At 40.5% G+C, this 20,160-nt stretch overlaps 1 protein-coding gene across 1 annotated transcript; it reads right to left on the bottom strand.

The window, feature by feature from the left end:
- Positions 1–4,907: 4,907 nt before the first annotated feature.
- LOC125707733 (transcription factor Sox-7-like) lies at positions 4,908–8,119 on the bottom strand. Its single transcript, XM_048975029.1, has 2 exons — positions 7,621–8,119; positions 4,908–6,259 (listed from the first exon to the last, which is right to left on the bottom strand). The coding sequence occupies exons 1-2, from the start codon at positions 7,850–7,852 to the stop codon at positions 5,400–5,402; spliced, it is 1,092 nt and encodes a 363-aa protein (XP_048830986.1). The 5' UTR covers positions 7,853–8,119; the 3' UTR covers positions 4,908–5,399.
- Positions 8,120–20,160: the final 12,041 nt, after the last annotated feature.

The following is a 20,160-nucleotide window of genomic DNA, read 5'->3' as shown; positions in this document are numbered from 1 at the left end:
TGTGTTTCCAGACTCAAAAAAAAGCAGAATTCTACATTAAAATGTGCGAAAGATTTAGCTCTCGATATATTGTGCACATTGAACCATCTTGCTAAAACTTCAAGATATTTCTGATTTAATGTTTTATGCCCTTTCTAAAATTTTCGTGATATATATCCACCCAAAAGTATAACATGTATCAGTGACAATCAGGAAAAATGACAGCATCCAAACTTGATCAGTTGAGTCCCAGTTATTTTATATATGCTGTAGCTGACAAAGTAATTTTCCAACAGCATATTACATGTTGATTATTGAGCATTTGGCCTAGAAGAGACCCTTTTCTGCATTGAAGTACGACTGTATCATGAGAGGTTTTTTGCAGGACAGTAATGTACGCATTGAATAAAAACTCGTGCCTTTCTGTAGGTCATGTGGGCAAAATGTAGGTGCATAATTATGGAACTATTGGGGATTGTTAAAGGTTCTCAGGTTTATTCCTTGCTGTATTGCTTACATGTGCTCATTTCTGTTTGTTGGGAACCTACTGTAAATATTAAAGTTGTTGTTTATTGCTCCTTCAATACTCAGAAGTTCATTGTCTGCTATATTTCTTATACTACTTGAAAAATGATTTACGATAGTTTAGGAGCATTGTTTGGCAAAGCCATTGGACAATTTCATGCACAGACACAATATTTCAGTCAGTATGTAATTAAAGGTAATAAGCAATAAGCGTGCATGTCGTCCAACGCTTTTCAAGCTATTTCAGATAAGCATCAAGATTCATATCAGTTAACTGACTAAAGGTGATCACATAAATGTCCAGACTATCCAGTAACAAAATGAAATGTGCTTTGAGAAGGGAATATGTGGGCCTTTATTAGATTGTATGAAGATAATGAAAGAAAAAACATGCATATTCGATTAAGTGGTTCAGTGTCGTCTGACTCCTTTAGTGATGAGAGTTAATACTGCCTACTGCAAGGAGGCATTTCCCAGTGTCAGGTCAGGTGAGGTTTAGGGGGCTTTCACTGGTACAGGGTGGTTTCACACCCACCAGTGACCCACCAGACCCACCTCACAATGCAGGTAATGTGCCTCATTCGGGACTCCTGTAGCAACCGCTCATTCGACACAAAGTCAAACTAGCGGCATGCAAAGAATCCTCAAAGAAACACAAGAAACACGGTACCAAAGGAGCCCAGTCTTCGTCTCAACTCACTGGATAGTGTCCATGTCTCATAGTCATATAGCAAAACAGGGAGCACCAGGACTCTATAGACTCCAAAGACCTTCGCCCTCCTACATAATGGGAGCTCCACACCCCCCTTTCCAGTGACCTCATGAGCCCCCATGATCTCCCAGTCCGTCTACTGACTTTATAGGAAGAGTCACCAGACACATGACTGTCACCGCATGAGGTAAGTGAATCTCTCAGCGATGTCGACATTCTCTTTGCAGACAGACACGATAATGGCCTGGATCTCAGTTTTGATCCAGGATACTCACAAATCCAGACACTCAAACTCCTCGCTGAGTCTCTCAGGGGCCCCGATGAAAGACTCCACAGACTCCGAAGATCACAGCATCGTCAGCAAAGTCAACATCAGTGAATATTTCCACACCAACAGATGCCCCACAGCTGCTAGATCCCAAGACCCTGCAAGCATTGAATAGAGTAGGAGCAAGAACACACCCCTCAGTTACCTCAGTATCACATGAATTTTATTCTGTCTTTCAGGATATTTTATTTGTTTACTGTGTACTTTTAAAATCAGTTTGCATTATATGCACCTTGTCTGTTTGGCACCATGTGTATGTTCATCTGTGTTCTTGCTGCTGTATGCAACAGAATTTCCCCCTGGGATCAATAAAATCAATCTTAATCTTAATCAAGGTACTCTGGATTCTCTACACAGTTCACGCATATTCATTTATGCAGAACGGTGCCTCTAAATCGTAAATGATAGAGCATGTGCGTATGGTTGTGTGAACCTTTCAATGGACTGGCATCCAGGGTACTTCTGTGTCCTTTGTTTGCTTGGATAAGCTCCAGGGTTCCCATTGCCCTGTACTGGGTAAATGGTTGGAAGATGTTTTGATTACAAAAAAATGAAAATCATGAATCATAACGTCTTACATAAAATAAGCCATCAGTGAAGCACTGATACCTGAAAGCAAAGCATCAATGTAAATGTCATCCATACACATTCATACAGTCTAATTCTAATGGGGATGCTTCCTTTTCTGTATGCCAGCTACACCCATTTACATCCCGACCAACTTGTAATTTCCTGAATGACATCAGACATTTTCTGAGTGGGTAACTACAGCTTTTAATGCTGCCTGATTGGTTAAATCTTGGGATTGGTGGTGTGATCTGTTTACAAGATGGAATGGCAAAGCCTTGTTTTGGGAGATAAGATGAAAAGATTAATTTTATATATGTATATACGTGTGTGTGTCTGTGTCTGTGTATATATATATAAAATATAGTTCTAATAATAGCCACCTGGGAAAAAATATATATTTTTAAGTACAAAGAAGTATGCAGCTGCAATTGTTGGAGTTCCCTCTTCTTATCAACTGATCTGTTGTTTGGGCAAATTATTAGTTTAGTAAATTATTACTAAGTCATCTGCACGAAACTATTATTGGTGTACACCCCCTCATCCCAGCTTTGAACTCGAATCAGGTGCGTGCAACATTATACGCTCCCATTTCCAAGAGATGAGCCACTAAGGGTGAACCTACCTAACCTTAGGATGCACGCACCGCTAATTTCTTGTGCAGCTGTGCTGATGCCAAAGATACATGCATTCGGTGTTGTTTTCAACGACTTAACGGGCTTAGAGATTGGTGCTTCTCGTTTTCAGACGTAGCGCCTTCGTCAGGAGGAAGTTGGAAACTGCGAGCCTGACACTCCGGAACTGTTTGCTGAACTGTGTTTGAAACAGATCCAGCTTCTGGAAGAAAACAACACCAACATCCAACTAAGTCACCAGAATCGTTTGTCGGGATTTACAAAGCATAGCTTCAACTTCCCTATAAATGATTTTAATCAAATTGAATGTAGTATTCACAGTAGTATGAATGTCTTCAGTTTAGCGTTAAATTATTTTTTTAATTATTATTTTTAATTTTTTCTGATTACACCTTCATGACTGTAAGCCCAGATCCTATTTGGAATTCCGTTTGGAAATCCTTTATACATTTTACAATACCTAAAAATGCCAGCAGTCAACTAAGGAGAATGCTTAAGACAAAAGACGGTTAACTATGGCTGCTAATACTGTAAAGGAAGCCTTTTGCATGGGCACTAAGATATTAACAGAGCTGCAGGTTTGGCATTCTTGCTTTGTTATGTTCCTACCTTGAAGCAATGGAAAGAACAGCACATGGCTTTCTGTGGCCTGGGGGGAGGGGAGCAATGACAGAGAATCTCCCAGAACATACCCAGGTTGACCCTAGAAGATATGGAGCTGAGTAGGGGAACAGAAGACACTGCCTCGGGCTTGCTATCATCCAAGTCTTCACACTAAAGGAATCTCTCTCACAAAAAAAGATCCCCCAAGCCCCTTTGCAGCAAGGCAGGAGAAATACATGTCAAAAATGCTGCAGCCTTAAATCTTTTTCCTCTTCTTCCACTGTATATATGATCTATCAAAATGACACTCATTGATCTTATGCCTGCAGTGATGCTGTTGATTTAGCCATGAATTTTCAGTAGAATTGTATATTCGTTGAAGAGTGACAATGGTGTTTTACTGTTTTGAAAATAAACATAAATTAATTATGATCACACGCCAGGACACAAGCTTGTGTAATAGTTAAGGACATGAATTAATTCCAAGGTTGTTAGCCTCCATGAACCAAATTACTACGGTAAAAACATCCAGCCGTACGAAATCACTACACTAAGAAAGTTGACCAAAGGAACATACCCACTGTTGGAGACAATTTTTAAACCTCCTGTTACTGGGAGATTCAGAAGCAATGTAAAGAAAATGGATAAAGAAAATCTGAAATAAAATAAACATCTTTAGGAATTTGGGGAGTTTTTAATTCCCATGCTAAATGAACACCTTTCTCTAGATTTTTTTTTTTATCTGTGTACGTAAGTGGAACAGCTAAAACCAAACATCCTGGTGGGGAGGCTGCCCTTATCAGACGGGAAACACTCCTTCGCAGACACATCCTCTTTGCAGGAATCAGGACTCAACCATTCTCCCGAAAAATGCAGGAAGAGTCTGTCAGGGACCAGGATTTGTCAACGGCCCAGAATTCTATTTAATCGTGACCAGCTAACAACCATGACTTAACGATTGTTTTTTTTCTGCCCAAAGATTATGACAGCCTGCGTTGGCAAGATAGGGTGGAGGCCATAGCGTGCTTCTGGAAAATACCTTAAGATTTGGCGAAGATGGTGTATGGAAGGTGTGGGAGTGGCATAGGCTAGTGGGCAAAGCTGGACAGAAAGAAATTTGGAGGGCAAATATACCCTCCTGCTTTTGCAGGAAGGACCAGTCCCTAAGAATTCAAACTGATGTAAGTCTGGTAACTGAAGCACAAAAGATGACAATACTGTGTAGGCAAGGACCCACAGTAATGCCGCGACTGATCTCTTCCTGCGTCCAAATAAGAATTGTACAAATATTTCATCCTGTCTATACTGTGACTACATGACTATACTATCACATCATGGCATTTTTTTTTGATAAGTCATAGTAAAGGAATACCTTAACGCCAATCTGTCACTTAACAAAAATAACTATAATGGAATGCATACATACTATCTTCAGCTAGCTCTGCAAACTTCGTTTTTAATTATTTTATGTCATCAAATCATTCTCAGTAGATCATATTAAAGCCCATTTTATGTACTGTTTTACTGAGCGCAGTAAAAGATTTCAAGATGTGCTTCATTCATTTCGATTGTTTTGCTTATTAAAACAGGTAGTTCGATTTATTCCAAAAAACAAAATGTTTTCTTAATACTTTTTCATTTGATACTTATAATTTCTTGGATGAAATTACATGACTTTGCATCACCAGTTTATATAATAATTTATATCGTGTTACAAACTACCAACAAAAAAATACAACATAAAAAAATCAATGCTGTTAATATTTTCTTGACAATATAAAGAACTTAAACCAAAAAATGAACTACAATAATTGTTTTCTTGTTTCAATTTCTATAAAACGTTTTATTCATCTTTATAGCTGCTGAGGTAAAATATTTCAGACAGAATATGGGAATGCTGATTTAACTTATGAAATTAAAAGTTAACATAAACATTAAAGACAATTAAGTAGCACGTGTTCAGCAACACTGTACTGTTAAATCTCTGCAAAAGTTTTTATCGGAATTCATATCAAATCAGTCTGAGTGAGGATAATGCATAAAAGCGCATTTAGGAAATGCTGTAGTTGTTGTAATAGGCTGCTGTGGCATCTGCTAGGACAGATATGATGCTGGTCTCTGAGATACTGCTGCTACAGGAAGGAGACATCGCCTGAATGTGTCCTGTCACAGTCACTGCACCTTGACTGTGGGACTCCACAGAGGTTAGGTACTGGTCAAACTCATCCCTGTCCACTTCGGCCAGGAGCTCCGCCTGGCTCAGCTGATCCAGGGTCTCTAGGCTGTTGTGCTCTGGGGGTGGTGACACTTGTTCCAGATGCCGGTGAAGACCGTGACTCATCGGCGGGTATGAAAGGCTGTAGTAGGAAAAAGTAAGCGGACTGGAATTTTGGGTGGAGATCAGTGTTGAACTGGTTGATATCTGCTCAGGATGTGGCCCAGTATATTGAGGGGAATTCTGGGAATAAGGTGGCATAGGGCGCGGATCCTCGGGGCAGGTGGAAGAGGTTGAGTAGAGAGAGGAAGAGTCCTCATCAAGGCTGGCCAGTTGGAAGACTTCTGGAGGAGGGGGCAGGCTACAGGAGGAGGCTTTGAAGGTGCCAGTGGTTGTGGGTGGATCTCTGAAATCCCGTATAGCTTGTGGGATGGGATTGGGAGAGAAGGACACCTGTTCTTCCTTATCCAAGGCAGGATGGCGGCCGCAAGCCACTTGGAGAGTGTTTTTATCTGGGGATAGGCCACTGAGGAGGTAGCCGGGCTCCACGCGCTTGCAGACACGCCTCAGCTGCTTCTTCCGCCGAGGACGGTACTTATAGTTGGGGTAGTCCTGCATGTGCTGCAACCGCAGTCTCTCCGCCTCCTCCACGTACGGCCTTTTCTGAAGGGGCGTGAGGGCCTTCCAAGACTTCCCTAAGGGAAGAACGCACACCTCAATTTAGTCAAATTTATTCACAGCATTTCAATATGCCCCATATTCCCCAGGGATGTATCCAGTGTCGACCATTTCTGGCCCAGAAGCCGCAAATCCAGATCAAGATCGTGTTTCTACCAACCAGTTGAGCATAAAGTCAAAGTTGTTGGTTGGTTAGAACAAAACCTTGGTCTGGATTTGTAGATTCTGGTCATGAAATGTCCATTATTGTATTTAACTATGTCCCTAAATGCTTCTTAAATGACAGACTGGATCATCAGTGATAAGAAATATATTTCTGTACTATTCTTATATTATTTTATAAATGTCTGCATTATTTTTGAGTAATATACAATAAACCACCTAACTCTATACAGCTGTATCCCCTTTGAAACAACATAATATCAGCAGTATATTAGTTTGCCAGTTCTGGTGAAACGAGATTAGTCTGAATTGTAAACATTAGAACAAAGAGCACTGCAAATGCATCCATCCATCTTGGACAGGTGGGAGTGGAGCCTGAACCCATCCCAGTTAACGTAAGGTGGGGAACCACCGTGGATGGGATACCAGTGCCAAACAAGGGCACGCGCAGACACACACACACACACACACACTATGGGCAATTTAGAGCCAAATCATCCTGTCTTAAGACTACAGGAGGTTACTCACACGAATAGGAAGAATCTGCCAGGAGGTGCAACAAATGAACAAATAAAAACAGACAGACAGACAGACAGATAGATAGATAGATAGATAGATAGATAGATAGATAGATAGATAGATAGATAGATAGATAGATAGATAGATAGATAGATAGATAGATGTATTTGCTATCACAGTAATGTTGAGAATATGGTGTGAAATTTACAGGACATAACTTCATCGTGTTTTGCAGGGAAAAGACCATTGTTTTTCTTATTTATTTATTACCTAGTTCATGATAAATATTTGCATCTGATTGGTTTATTTAAAATGAAATTTAAATGAAAGTTGCGCAACGCTTACGCCGTACCTGAAAATGAAATTATTATTGTCCATTCTCCACAGTCTACACATTTCCTCGTGTTTTTAGAATAAATTCAACATGTTTTTAGTTTAGTTAAAATGCAAAACATAAAACAAGAGCAGGTTTTTTTATTTATAAATACGTATTACACGTGATGTAAAACCCATCATCACTTTTCGTTTAGGGTGATAAATTATTTATAACCTTGTTATTTTTTTCTCATTTTAGAATTTTCAATTTGTAACACAAAATATAATTGTAATACAAAGGATAAATACCTAAGTAAGACGTACTTGCAGCGAGATCATCGACAATACTAAAAAATGATATTGACAGTGTTGTTACTCTCACCTAACATTTTGCTGAGCTCCGCATTGTGAAGATCGGGGTTCTGAACAGCCAGCCTTTTTCGTTCGTCTTTAGCCCAAACCATAAACGCGTTCATGGGTCTCCTGATGCGCGGTTCCGATCTCTTGTCGGCCGGGGCTCTGCGCGTTGCCTGCCCGTCAGACGGATTCCCATCTCCCGCGGAGCGATCAAAGTTTTCGGGCCACGGCGTGTAAACGCTAACCAGGGCAGCCATGTAATCGTCCTATTAGGAAATAAAACTTCAGCTATCTATCCTTTATCGATAGTTGATCGATTTGTTCCAATGTATCTATGTACTAAAGAAAGTTAGATACAGTGTGTGGTTTTAGATGGAAAAAGTCATAATATTTGATTGCGGGGATTTTTGTAAGTCCATTTTCTGCATTAGAAACTGAATTTCATTGGCATAATGAACAAATGGCCCCGTGCCCGTGCGCAGCACACTACCACTAGTTCAGTCCTTCATTGGAAATTGGAAAGCGCTTTATATTAGAGTCCCACTGAACCCCCTGAGGCGATTCAGCTCCTCCTCGTTACATGTGGCTACGCTCAATCTACTCCAAATACTCGGTGACGTTAGGAGCAAAACAAACACAGGCAGTCTACACCATCATTTCTTAGAAAAGAGCCTAGTGTTTTCATTTTCGCATTTACCAACGCTTCCCCCACGGAACGACTTTGCCCTAAAACGATTTAAATGGAAAACTGATTCAGATATTAGCATAAGTTCTAGGACAAACTTTATGACGTAGGCGTACTTTTAATTTGCGCTTAGGAAGGTGAACATGTTACAGTACTGACAACTAGAAGTTAACTACCAGAAGTTATACTGTTTAAAGTAAGTAGCCTGTTATAAAGTCAAAATAGTAATTATACATAATTAATTACTGAGTTAATAAATTATATGTACTAAGAATGCATAACGATATAAATTTCAATTTACAATGCCAATAGGAAGGTAAGTGTAAAATAAAATATTACATATAATGTACATTTAATACATTCAATATAATTTAATCAGTTTTTTTATTGCTCTGATTTGTAACTTACCTGTCCCGTGATCTAACTCCAGGGGGTGCTAAAGGGCTTTTTGGCTTGCTGTTGAAGTACCACCCAAGAATAGGTAATTAAGGCAACCCCAAGAATGACATCATGTTCCCATGCTCGCTTGCATTCACCCTGTTTATCGCTGTGATCGAACACACTCGCCAAATGCGCCACGCCCACCGCACCGCCACTGAAAATTTCCTGGCGCCTCCACAGCTGACTGGGACAAAATGCAGCACCACAAATCCTGCGGGGCGGCCTTGGCATTCTGGGAAAACTTTCTCTTAGATCATTCATAAGGAATTCCTCAGATCGTCAGCAAAGGTGTTGCAGGAAGGACAGGAAATCCTAGCATCAAGTAGGAAAAACTGGCTCTTGCCTCATCAATGTCTTCCCTCTCCTTCTGGGAATCATGCGAGTTCTTCAGGCATCAGATAAACTTCACGAAGATTCTTCATTGTTATTCCTATCATCCCCTTGGAATTCTTAAGAGATTTGTGGTGTTTGTGTACAGGCCTGTCACTTTAAAAGAACAAATATGTACTATAGCAGTGGTGGGAGGTGCTACGGTGGCTCACACCTCCAGGGTTTGGGGTTCAAATCCCACCCCTGCTCCGTGTGTGTGGAGTTTGAGTTCTCCAGGTGCTGTGGTTTCCTCCTGCAGTCCAAAGACATGTAGATTGGCAAATTGTCATCTCTGAATTGCCCAAATTGTGTGTGTGATTCCTGCAATGCACGGGTTGTTCCCCTGAGCATCTTGGAATAAGCACCGGGCTCCCCCATGACCCAGTATGGGATAAATGGTCGGAACACAATGCATGAGTAGTTTATTCATCTTGTATCACAAGGTAGCATCATTTTTAGAAGAAAAAAAAATCACACACACAATAATATTTGAATCATAAAAGCCCTCAGAACAATACCACAGCCAAAGGTCATTTTAATTAGAAATTTGTTGAGAAGAGAATATAACAAGATTTCAAGACTTTCCCCCTGTGTCTGTCGTTTGTTTCCTGCAGCAAATGTGATGAGAAGCGCTGTTACTGAGCAGAATTTTATTTACAGATTAATCGTAGTTAGCCAAATATTCAACGTTCAGCACAAGCTACCTTGTTCTGAAATACCACGTAATGCTACCTAATGTTATTACAGAAAAGTTAATTATGTATTATTCTATCAAACTGCACTGATTATGCATTTTAGTGCATTTTGGAATGCACCAAATCCAAATATAGATCTAAGCAGTATTTTTCTGTAAAACAAACACACAAAATGACATTTCTGTGACAAGAAAAGAAAAGTCAGGCCTCCTTAATAACCTCAGTGCACTCTGAGTGTCTATTTTCAACCCCCCCCCCCCCCCCCCCAACATCTGAAGAGTGATTGCGCCCCTCCCATAACCCAGGTCCCGTAAGCCTTGCAGAAACACACGTACACACACATATGTATCTCACCCTCCACATGGCTGAATAGGAGAGATCTCCCCCAATGAAAATGACTGTAGCCTCTCGTGAGCAGTGCTGGCCCCTGTTCACACTTACTCTCCACCCCCTAAACCCTCCGCATTCCTCCCAGCGTAGAGCTGCAGGAAGGGGATACGCTCTCAGCGCCGTGTGTTACCCTCAGATAAGACTCCTTCAGAGAGGCAGACTTGTGGTTATCTTCTTCCTGTTTGGCTTGTTTTTTTTCCCTGGCAGGAGCTCGTGAGGTAGCCAACATGGGTCATCCCAGGGGATTAGAGCAGAGGAGGATTTTAGCTTCTATACAAGGAAAGCACAACACAACAAGCAGCAAGAGTATCGGATACTACTCTTCAATTTCACAAAACACAATTATTGAAGGGTGAAGTCCAAGCATATTAACTTCAGTATATTGTATAACCTAATGTATAATTAAGTCAGAACCACAAAAGGGTATGTTTAACAAATATATTGATATAAATACAAAATAGCAATGTAACACAGATCTCAAGAAGGTTATTGCATTGACTTCCATTGTTACTTAAGTAACGCACCTTATGTGTAGTAGACTGGTGAAATCCATCCAGGATATTTTTATATCTGTACTACATGATCTTTGGTTAAAAGCACCGAATGGTAATTGGAATTCTTGTTATTTCTCAAGCCCCTTTTTTCTGAAATAGAAAAATCATTATATAGTCCATCTGGGGGACGGCATGGTGGTGCAGTGGTTAGCACTGTTGCCTCACACCTCTGGGTTCCAGGTTTGAGTCTCTGCCTGGGTCACATGTGTGTGGAGTTTGCATGTTCTCCCCATGTCGTTGTGGGGTTTCCTCCGGGTACTCCAGTTTCCCCCCACAGTCCAAAAGCATGCTGAGGCTGATTGGACTTGCTAAACTGCCCGTAGGACTGCATGTGTGAGTGAATGGTGTGTGAGTGTGCCCTGTGATGGGCTGGACCCCCATCCTGGGTTGTTCCCTGCCTCGTGCCCATTGCTTCCGGGATAGGCTCCGGACCCCCCGCGACCCAGCAGGATAAGCGGTTTGGAAAATGGATGGATGGATAGTCCATCTGTTTTCCACACCTGCTTATCCAGTTCAGAGTCATGGTGACCTTGAGTCCCAGAAAGCAGAGGACATGAGGTAGGGGAACCCTGGATGGGATGCTAGTCCCTGCGGGGCACAGAGTTACATGCTTGGAGCAATTTCAGAACACATCCACCAAAGCCGTATGTCATCTGACCCTGGAAGAGGACCTACGAGCTCACAGATGAGACTGCAAATGAAAGCACAGACGAGGAGGTGTGTAGCGGCAGTGCAAGTTACTGCGCGGATTCAACAAAGTGAAATCAGAAGTAGGGTTTCTATTAAAGGGCGCCTTGCTTGGCATTCCTCACCTCGCGTGGTTAAGATCCATGTCTTGTTTTTCAACATGGAGTGGACTTTCCAAAAGTTAGTAGCTCTAGAATATGGGATCTCAAACCTTGGTCTGCGGTGGTGGAGGAGTTGGTTAATTTTCAAAAAAAAAATGATATATTTTCAGTCTGAACAAAAATATGAACGATAAAACTTACAAATACTGCAATCGATCTGTTGGCGCCCCACTACCCTCGGCTGTGAAAAATTTGGCCAACTTAAATCAGTCTGAAGAAATATAAAGTTTTGGAACCCCTAATCTAGAAGACCTGATTACCATATCTGATCTGACATATCTACTAATTTTCAGATTCTGATTCCATTGCTGTTTTGCAAATTACTTGTTTTTTGACTTGCCACAAAATCCGCATTAAGCAGATGTAATTAAAATTTTTTTTTTAATCTGAGTCTTTCCATTAACCTATTTTTCATTTTGCATCTTCAAATTCTGCATAGTCTAGGTCAATCGAAATACCTCTAGTGATAATTAGTGTCTAAGTGTATGATTTAAAGAAAGTTATGTAGCAGATCATTTCTCTAAATGAAATCTTCTATCCATCCAAAGCACTTGTGCAGTACAAGGTCATCTGGAATTATTCTGTTTTAGAACTGACTTTGAATTCTAGAATCGGAGCGATTAAAGAGGTAACGTTCCAAAGGGAGTGTGTTCGGAAACTGTCAAATCCTACAACGCTCTGAACTTGTGTCATTGTGGTGGGATTCATGCACTCTATGACTGCCCATAACCTTAGCACTATTCACATACATGTTTGCAAGGGAGATATGTTCACATAAAAATGAGATATGACACAGTTGAAGCTCTTATTATAGAGATGGTTTGCTAGTAAGCATTCCAAAGGTATACAAAAGCAGCTCAGAACATCATTCATCAATGGTTGCAAGATGGCTGGACTGTTTGACAAAAGAAATCACATTATTGGCTGTCCCAGGCTATACCAGGCTATCCCATGCTGTTCCAGGCTATCCCAGGCTATTCCAGACTGTATCAGGCTGTCCCAGGCTATACCAGGCTATCCCAGGCAGAACAGAGCTGTGGGACATACTGGATGGAACGCCGGTCCATTGCAGAACACACACAAATGATGGGGCTTTCAGTCACACCACTGTGCCTAACTTCGTAGTTTTGAATTACAGGGACAAACCCCTGTCACAGAGATAAAACATAAAGACTTCATAAACACAGACAGACCTAGCAGAGGAGAGATCCAAAGCCTAGGCATCTGTGGTAGTAGGATGACCTGATAAGCAACCCAGAAGTTTGAGTTACAGAAATGTTTGATATTATATATAAGTCATATTGCTACATATAGGGCTAGAAAATACCAATTATGCTATTTTAAAATCACTCGTGAATCATCTTCCTAATCTGTATTGGGACCAAAGTTCCCAGATTTTTCCAACACTATCAATCAAACTTTGCATTAGTTAATAATAGAATGTATTCTTTTAAAATCACTCACTGCAGCTTCAAATTTGTTTGGATCATACAAACTTGCGATGGAAAGTGTGATATCTTCCTGTCCATCAAGCAAAAATTAAAGCATTGTGATTCATTACATTTCATATTCATTTGGGCAAATAATGTACCCAAGGTGTTAAAAATGTATAACAGCAAATTCCTCCCTTGTTGAGACTGAAACCTTTGTGTTATTGTCCTTTTCCTTAGTTACTCCACCACCCACTGCACCCACCTTTTATAGTATATCACAAGGATGTATTTATACAGCAGTGGGGAAGTGAGAACACGGAAGCTGAGATCCTGTCGAGACACTCACACCCTGAACAGTAAAACTGTCTGCAGTTTCTCATAGGCATTATTTAATGGCTGTATATCATGCAAGATAACTGTATCCACAATTACGGATATACTAGAAATGCTTTCCTTTATTCAGCTGACATTTATCCATCCATCGTCTAACTGCCTATCTTGGTCAAGGTTGTGGAGAGCTTAAAACCTAACCCAGACCACATGGGGCAAAAGGCTGGATGGGATGCCAATCGATAGCAGGATACAAAAACCCACAAACTCACACAAGCATACACTATGGACAATTCAGAGATTTCATCTGGCGTAAGTCAGGGGTGGCCAATCTCACCCACAAAGGGCCGGTGCGTGTGGAGGCTTTTGGGGTAACCTTTAGATCAGCTGTTCAAACCCAGGTGCGAGGACTCTTCAGCCAATCAGTCCTCTAATTAGTAATGTAATTAGGGAGTTGCAGCGAAAACCTGCATACATACAGTAAAAGTCCTTTGTGGATAAGATTGGCCACCCCTGGCATAAGTGCATGTCTTTGAACTGTTTAAGGAAACAAGAGTATCCAGTAGAAACCCTCACTATTCACTATTTAGTTACTATTCTGCTCTTTATCTATCTATCTATCTATCTATCTATCTATCTATCTATCTATCTATCTATCTATCTATCTATCTATCTATCGGGGCAAATATGTCCCCATTGCTCCCTAGCAGTGTTGCAGGGATTATATTCCATTAACAAGACTCTCTCTGAAGTTGCTACAACTATCTTGCAACTATGCAAGATGAAGACAGGATATAGTCACACTTACGGCTTTCCACTGTATTAGAAACTGGACATGAAAACATCAGTCTTACTAACATATGGGAGTTGAAGAGTGAAATTCAACCTGAGAAAAACAGGGCCTTCCAGGCCAGATGAGGGTATTTCGTCTTGCAGATGACCTCAAAGTTCAGTCAGTCAGTTCTACGAAGGGGTGAGTTGCTCCTTCAAGCAAGTGCTTCAACTCATCTAAGGCTAACTTGATGGCTAAGATCTCTGAGGCCCGACATCACAATTCAATTTTGGAATGAATCTGAATTCTAGAATGAGAGCAGCTAACTAATAATGCCCCTATGGAAAATGTTAAATCCTATAAACCTCTGAACTTTTTATCCATATTCATGTATATGTTTGCAAGGGAGATACTGTCAGGGTTTGCGGGTAAGCGGGTAAGGCGTAGGGGCAGGCAAGCGGGCAGGAAGCAGGCAAGGAGGTGAGAATCGGGGAAAACTGGGGATTTAATAAAGGTACGGGCAAGGCAGGAAAGAACAACAGCACTAAGACTCACTAACATCAATGATGGACCAAAACCAAGGCAAGACATGGACTGAAATAGACAAGACTGGGCGAAAATAATTGGACACAGCTGGGCAAGATTGGGGAAGCACACGTGGATAATCAGGGGGGCGTGACACACACGAGGATCGGACGAGCTGGACGTGACAGATACAATAACCCCAAAAATGAGGTCTAACACGCATGAAATTCTCAAACTTGGAAAAAATATGATATTGAAGGTAAACACATATAAATCTTTCACCAATGTTTGCAAGATGACTGGACTGTCTGACAAGCCAAATGGCATCACAAGGTATTCATAATACCCATTTGAAGTGTTAAAGGCCACCTTCCACATAGACAAAATTTTGGGTATTACTTAAGCCAAGATTTTGAAGGCACTTTGGCCTACCCTCATTCTTTCAAAAGCCATGGACTTCAGCTCTGCACATAGACCATGAAGATATCCAGCTCCCCATCAACTTAGACACCTTCACACGTGCCTTTGTCTCTCTCCTCTCACATCAATCAGGAACCAGGTTGCATCGATTGCACTGAATCTATGTCAGTGGAGGCTGAGTGTGATGTACCACAGAGAGAAAGGGAGAGACAGGAAAAGGCTATCACAAAAACCTTTCCCTCTGTCTGTCCCAAATGCAAAGGTCCAGACAAGTGGTGATCAAAATAAGATCCACTCTGGTCTACCCAGTACGGTTTTCCAGCTCTACTTTAAAACACATACAATAGAATGTGGTCATTAGACATTTATTCTAACGTCAGCTTTCAGCCATCAGTATTCAATAGCATGTCCTCTCCTAGCCAAGGAGCTTCAGGTATCTGTCTGCCTTCTATCAACAATTAATCAACAGAACTGGATGCTGTCCTGACTGACCATGTACTTTTGCTCCCATGTAGCAGATGGGCCAAGCCAGGGTCTCCCTCTTAAAGTACATTCAACATGCCTTACAATCTAAAGCAGTCTTCAGTATGAAATTTAACAAGGAGCGCATTGTTCATTTGCATCTTGAATTTGTGAAAGGACAGAGCGAAAACAAAAGAATATGCAACCCCCCCCCCCCCCCCTCCAAAAAAAGAAAAAAAAAAATTCTCGCCCCATGAGTCAAAAATCTCCTGAGGAGAGGGACAGACTGGGATAGTGTTCAATCCTGATAATGGGGAATATGAAGGCAGCCAAGATCTTTAATTTGAAAATCCTTCTCATTTATCAGACACTAACTGTGTGGCAGGGGAAAATATTCTCGCAGGTCTGGGCGTCTACAGACAGATAATTGTTTGGCAGGATCTTTAAAACGGAACAGACAGATAATAAGATCAAACAAAGTAATAAAAAAAACTGATCACAAACCTCATACTACTCATATCAGTTCTTTTCAGATTTTTCTTTCTTTTGATATTAACTAAATAGCCGTTTAGGATTCCCTTTAAACTTTGCAATACCCAAAACAACACTTCTACTCTTTGTAAATGATATTTTTCTATTTACTTGCTATGAAATCAAGCAGTAGTTCAAACGAATGGTTTTGCCTCTGATTTCTCGAAGGTATTTTCCCAGCTTGATTAATGCCAAAGAAGTTGAGATATAAAATCCTGGTTACTGATTCTAGTCCAGCCCCTTTTATGATTTGTGGATTTTAGTAATATTGGTCAACTGGGTCATGTGACACCACTGAGGAAGGAAGCTGATGGAGGGGCAACAGGAAGTAGTTTGGGCAGGCAGGGGTAAAGCAAAGCAAGAACACATAGTGATATAGAGGTTAAAGGACCCTGGGCATAGACCCTGATACTGTATTCCTTGAACAAATAACTTGAACCTAAATCGCAAAACATCCAAACTCTACTGAGAAATCACACTTTTCATCATAAGAAATCTACTTAATTTCATTTTAATGGCATTTAAGCTTTTTGCTCTGAAAGATTTAAAGGCTGTTGAATTTTTGCCATTTTAGCTAACAGCCTAAGGTGTAATATAAAGGTTTCCTAAATTTAAACTGCAATATTTTCATAAAAGCCTACATGAGGCATCAACATAGGAACTAAATGAGTCCAAACTGGATACTAATAGGTGAGTTAGAGTTATGGAATCATCCTAATCTAAATTATACCAATAGCACCACCCACTGCTTAAAACATGAATTGAAAAAAAAAAAGGTTCCTCGTTGCCTTTGCAGTATACTGCAGTGTTTCCCAACCTTTTTTGAATTGTGTACCCCCTGAGAGATTTTCTCATACCACAAGTACCCCCTTTGTCAAATGTGTTGATGATTCAATAAAAGTAGAACGTACAACTGATTATCAAATTTAAAACATTTTATTAAATCTCCATAACTTGAACATTTAATTCATTAAGCAACACATCCCAGATAGATTTTCTTTCTATACCAGGGCACAGCTAATGGAATGGCTGATAATATTTACCCATCATCAGGGAAATTAAATATAAAAATTTTTTCCACGTACCCCCTGTAATGTGCTCGCGTACCACTAGGGGTACGCGTACCCCCGGTTGGGAATCACTGGTATACTGCACTATAATATTATCAACGTATTATCATGATTATTTGTTGTTGTTGTGGCTGTTGTTATGGTTGTTGTTGATAACACACTGTTGTCCCACAACTCCAAGTTTAGTGGAATGAATGAATCCTGTCTCCTTGCTATCTGTGTCCCCTTGAATTATTGTTGCTATTATTTCTGACCGTTCATTGAGTGCAGCCTATACTCTTATTGCAAAAAAGAAAGAAAGAGAGAGTAGGAATAGAAGAGAGAAGGGATTTGAGAGATGGGGAAAGGATGGGAGGATGGAATAGAAAGCTTGCCCTGCATAATGGAATTAAAGGGGAAAAAAAGAAATGGTAGAATCAAACTACTAGGAGACGGAAACAAGCGGGAGAAATAGGAATGTATACCAGATTTTCAAGGCTTACGAAAGACTTGTGTCTAGAGTCAGGTTGCGCAGGTCTTGGGGGAAGCCAGGTGGGCAAGATTGACACATGCTGGTCACAAATCTGGAGAAAAAAAAGAAAAATCCTCTGTGTCTTTAATTCAGTTTCATCTGCCATGGGAGATAAAGCCTGCGCTCTGCCCTAGTCAATCCCACACTGCAGAAAGAAAAAATTAAGCCCTTCAGAAAACTCTTTAGCAAGGCAATGATTCCCTTAGACACAATGCCTTTTCCAGAGTACTCATTGAGTTCACCATTGGATTATATCATAGCATAATAGGATATCTCTTTGCAAAAGAAAGGACTGCAATTGCTCTATATATTTTTAGCGATGGTCCGAGCATATCGTAGAACCTCACGAAATCTTGAAATCGTACATTCGACGTTATTTTACTTTTCTGTCAATCTGTAATGGGAACTGTTGAAATAACCATTCGTGCATAACAGTGTTGCATCAGTCAAAATTATAGCACATAATGGTAAAAGAAAAATAAAAAAACAAAACATTCATCACCGCTGGTTATTGATTAAAGATCGTAAATATGAATTTAATGAGTAACTCAACTGACCACGTGTTACTGATTAATTTGCCTGAGTATACTGTACATTGCCCAGAATGATAAAATGATTATAATGCATTAAAACCGCATTTAAATGAGACATTCAAGGATTGTTATGCATATCTGTCACCTGAAAATAAGGTAAACATGAATGAATGAATGAATGAATGAATGAATGAATGAATGAAGTTAGAAATGACAGTAAGCTCAATTTAGGAACAAAAAGTTTTTTTTCTTTTTTTTATTAGTAACATAAAGAGCTTCTATGTCACAAAATTAACACATGCTGCTTATCAAGTCCTTGACAACAGTAGTCATGACAACAGTCTGGGTGATTCTATGCAAATTATGAGATAGAGGGGCTGTATTTTAACTGGTTCACTCGCACATTTACCATTCCCTATGTAGTTCATCATATAGGAAATTAGTCAGTGAAACAAGGCAGGAGTTTTAAACACTATTCTGTGATGCAGTATTGGTATCCTAGCAATCTTTGACAGTTGACATTTGCGGATAGCAAAATACAGCAACAACATCTACAAAATAAAGAGGAGTTGATATGCATGCCTCAACCTGGAATTTTATTTAAAAAAATTTAAACTATTATTAATTTATAGTATTATTGTTAGTACTGTAAATATCTTTTAAAATGTCAACTTTGGACTTTGCAGAGACCGCTATTACCATTATGAGTTGCTTCTAAAAATGAAAACGCTTGTATTTCTATACAAAGTTGTACACCTGCACTCTTTGTATCATGAACGGTCAGATTAGGCCAGATGGCATTGTACATCTTTGGTGTGCAATTTTCCATTTGTGGAAACCTTGCTCAAGAGCTACAATGGCATAGCATAGTTTAGCAACAATTTTCCCATTGCTACATGCAGCTATTATGTACCCAGGTTCTCAGACCGGGTTGGAGTAGAAGGTCCTTCAAAACCCTAAATTAGCTGAAGGCCAGTCCATTAAGTGATTAGATGAGGCGAGCGTGCTGGAAAACACCTCATCCTGTTATTTAAGTATATCGTCTGTAAGCAAAGAGGGTCCTAGGAGCAGGCAACTGCCCAGGCAGAGTGAAGAAAAAGAGCAGAATGAGTGGAAAACATTTAAAAATCATAATTAAATGTTTTCCATGTCATTTCCAGGGCAAACTGGCCTCTAATTCAAACAGCAGTCTAATTACAAACCTCTGGGACCCAGGTTCAAGCCCCCACCTGGGTTACATGTGTTGAGTTTGCATGTTCTCCCCATGTCGTCGTGGGGTTTCCTCCGGGTACTCCGGTTTCCCCCCACAGTCCAAAAACATGCTCGTGCCCATTGCTTCCGGGATGGGCTCCGGACTCCCTGCGACCCAGCAGGATAAGCGGTTTGGAAAATAGATGGATGGATAATTTTTCACTTGTGTTCTGCTCTTCCAGGTCCTTAAATGTCACCTCATCAACCAAGCTCATACATATCTGGACAATGTGCATTGTTTTGCTCCCAAATATTCTCTTCTGTCGATCATCAGCGGCAGCTATTAGCTAGAAACACTTCACCAAACTTCTCCCAACAGTTTCCTGAGGCCGCCCCAGCCTGTGAATCATTTAACCTAATCACTGCACCTAATCTGTTCACCTTTCTCTGTAACTATCCACTATTTCTACAGAAAGAGAAAAGGGAAAGGTTGTTCTACATATTTTTTGGACTTGTTACCGAGGGTTGTGAAGCATTTCGGAAGAGATATCAGGCACCTGCACCAAAGCAAATGCTCCTGCAATAATGCTTGTCGCTTGTCCATCTGCTGTTGTTCATGAACAGGCACAGCGTTCATCCATAATTTTAAGCGTTAACTCTCTGTGGAGGATTTCCCTTGTTTACTTTCCTGTTGAAAGCTGCGGTTTTCACATTAGGTGCCTGAAAGGTAGCTTTCTATAAAAACTACCTATGTGTGGCATTTCTGAAAATGTAAACAAACTTGTAAAACATGATGCACAGCCTC

The sequence above is a fragment of the Brienomyrus brachyistius genome, chromosome 14 (genome assembly GCF_023856365.1).
Source record: "Brienomyrus brachyistius isolate T26 chromosome 14, BBRACH_0.4, whole genome shotgun sequence".
NCBI classification, from domain to species: Eukaryota; Metazoa; Chordata; class Actinopteri; order Osteoglossiformes; family Mormyridae; genus Brienomyrus; species Brienomyrus brachyistius.
Note: the sequence above shows the minus strand (reverse complement) of the source record. Positions and strands in the feature narration are given on the sequence as shown.

Bases quoted from the DNA above. Each gene is read 5' to 3' on its own strand.
- LOC125707733 (XM_048975029.1), bottom strand. From the start codon at position 7,852: ATGGCTGCCCTGGTTAGCGTTTACACGCCGTGGCCCGAAAACTTTGAT. The intron at 6,260-7,620 runs GTGAGAGTAACA...TTCTTCCCTTAG, and splicing joins GGAGCTCAGCAAAATGTTAG to GGAAGTCTTGGAAGGCCCTC.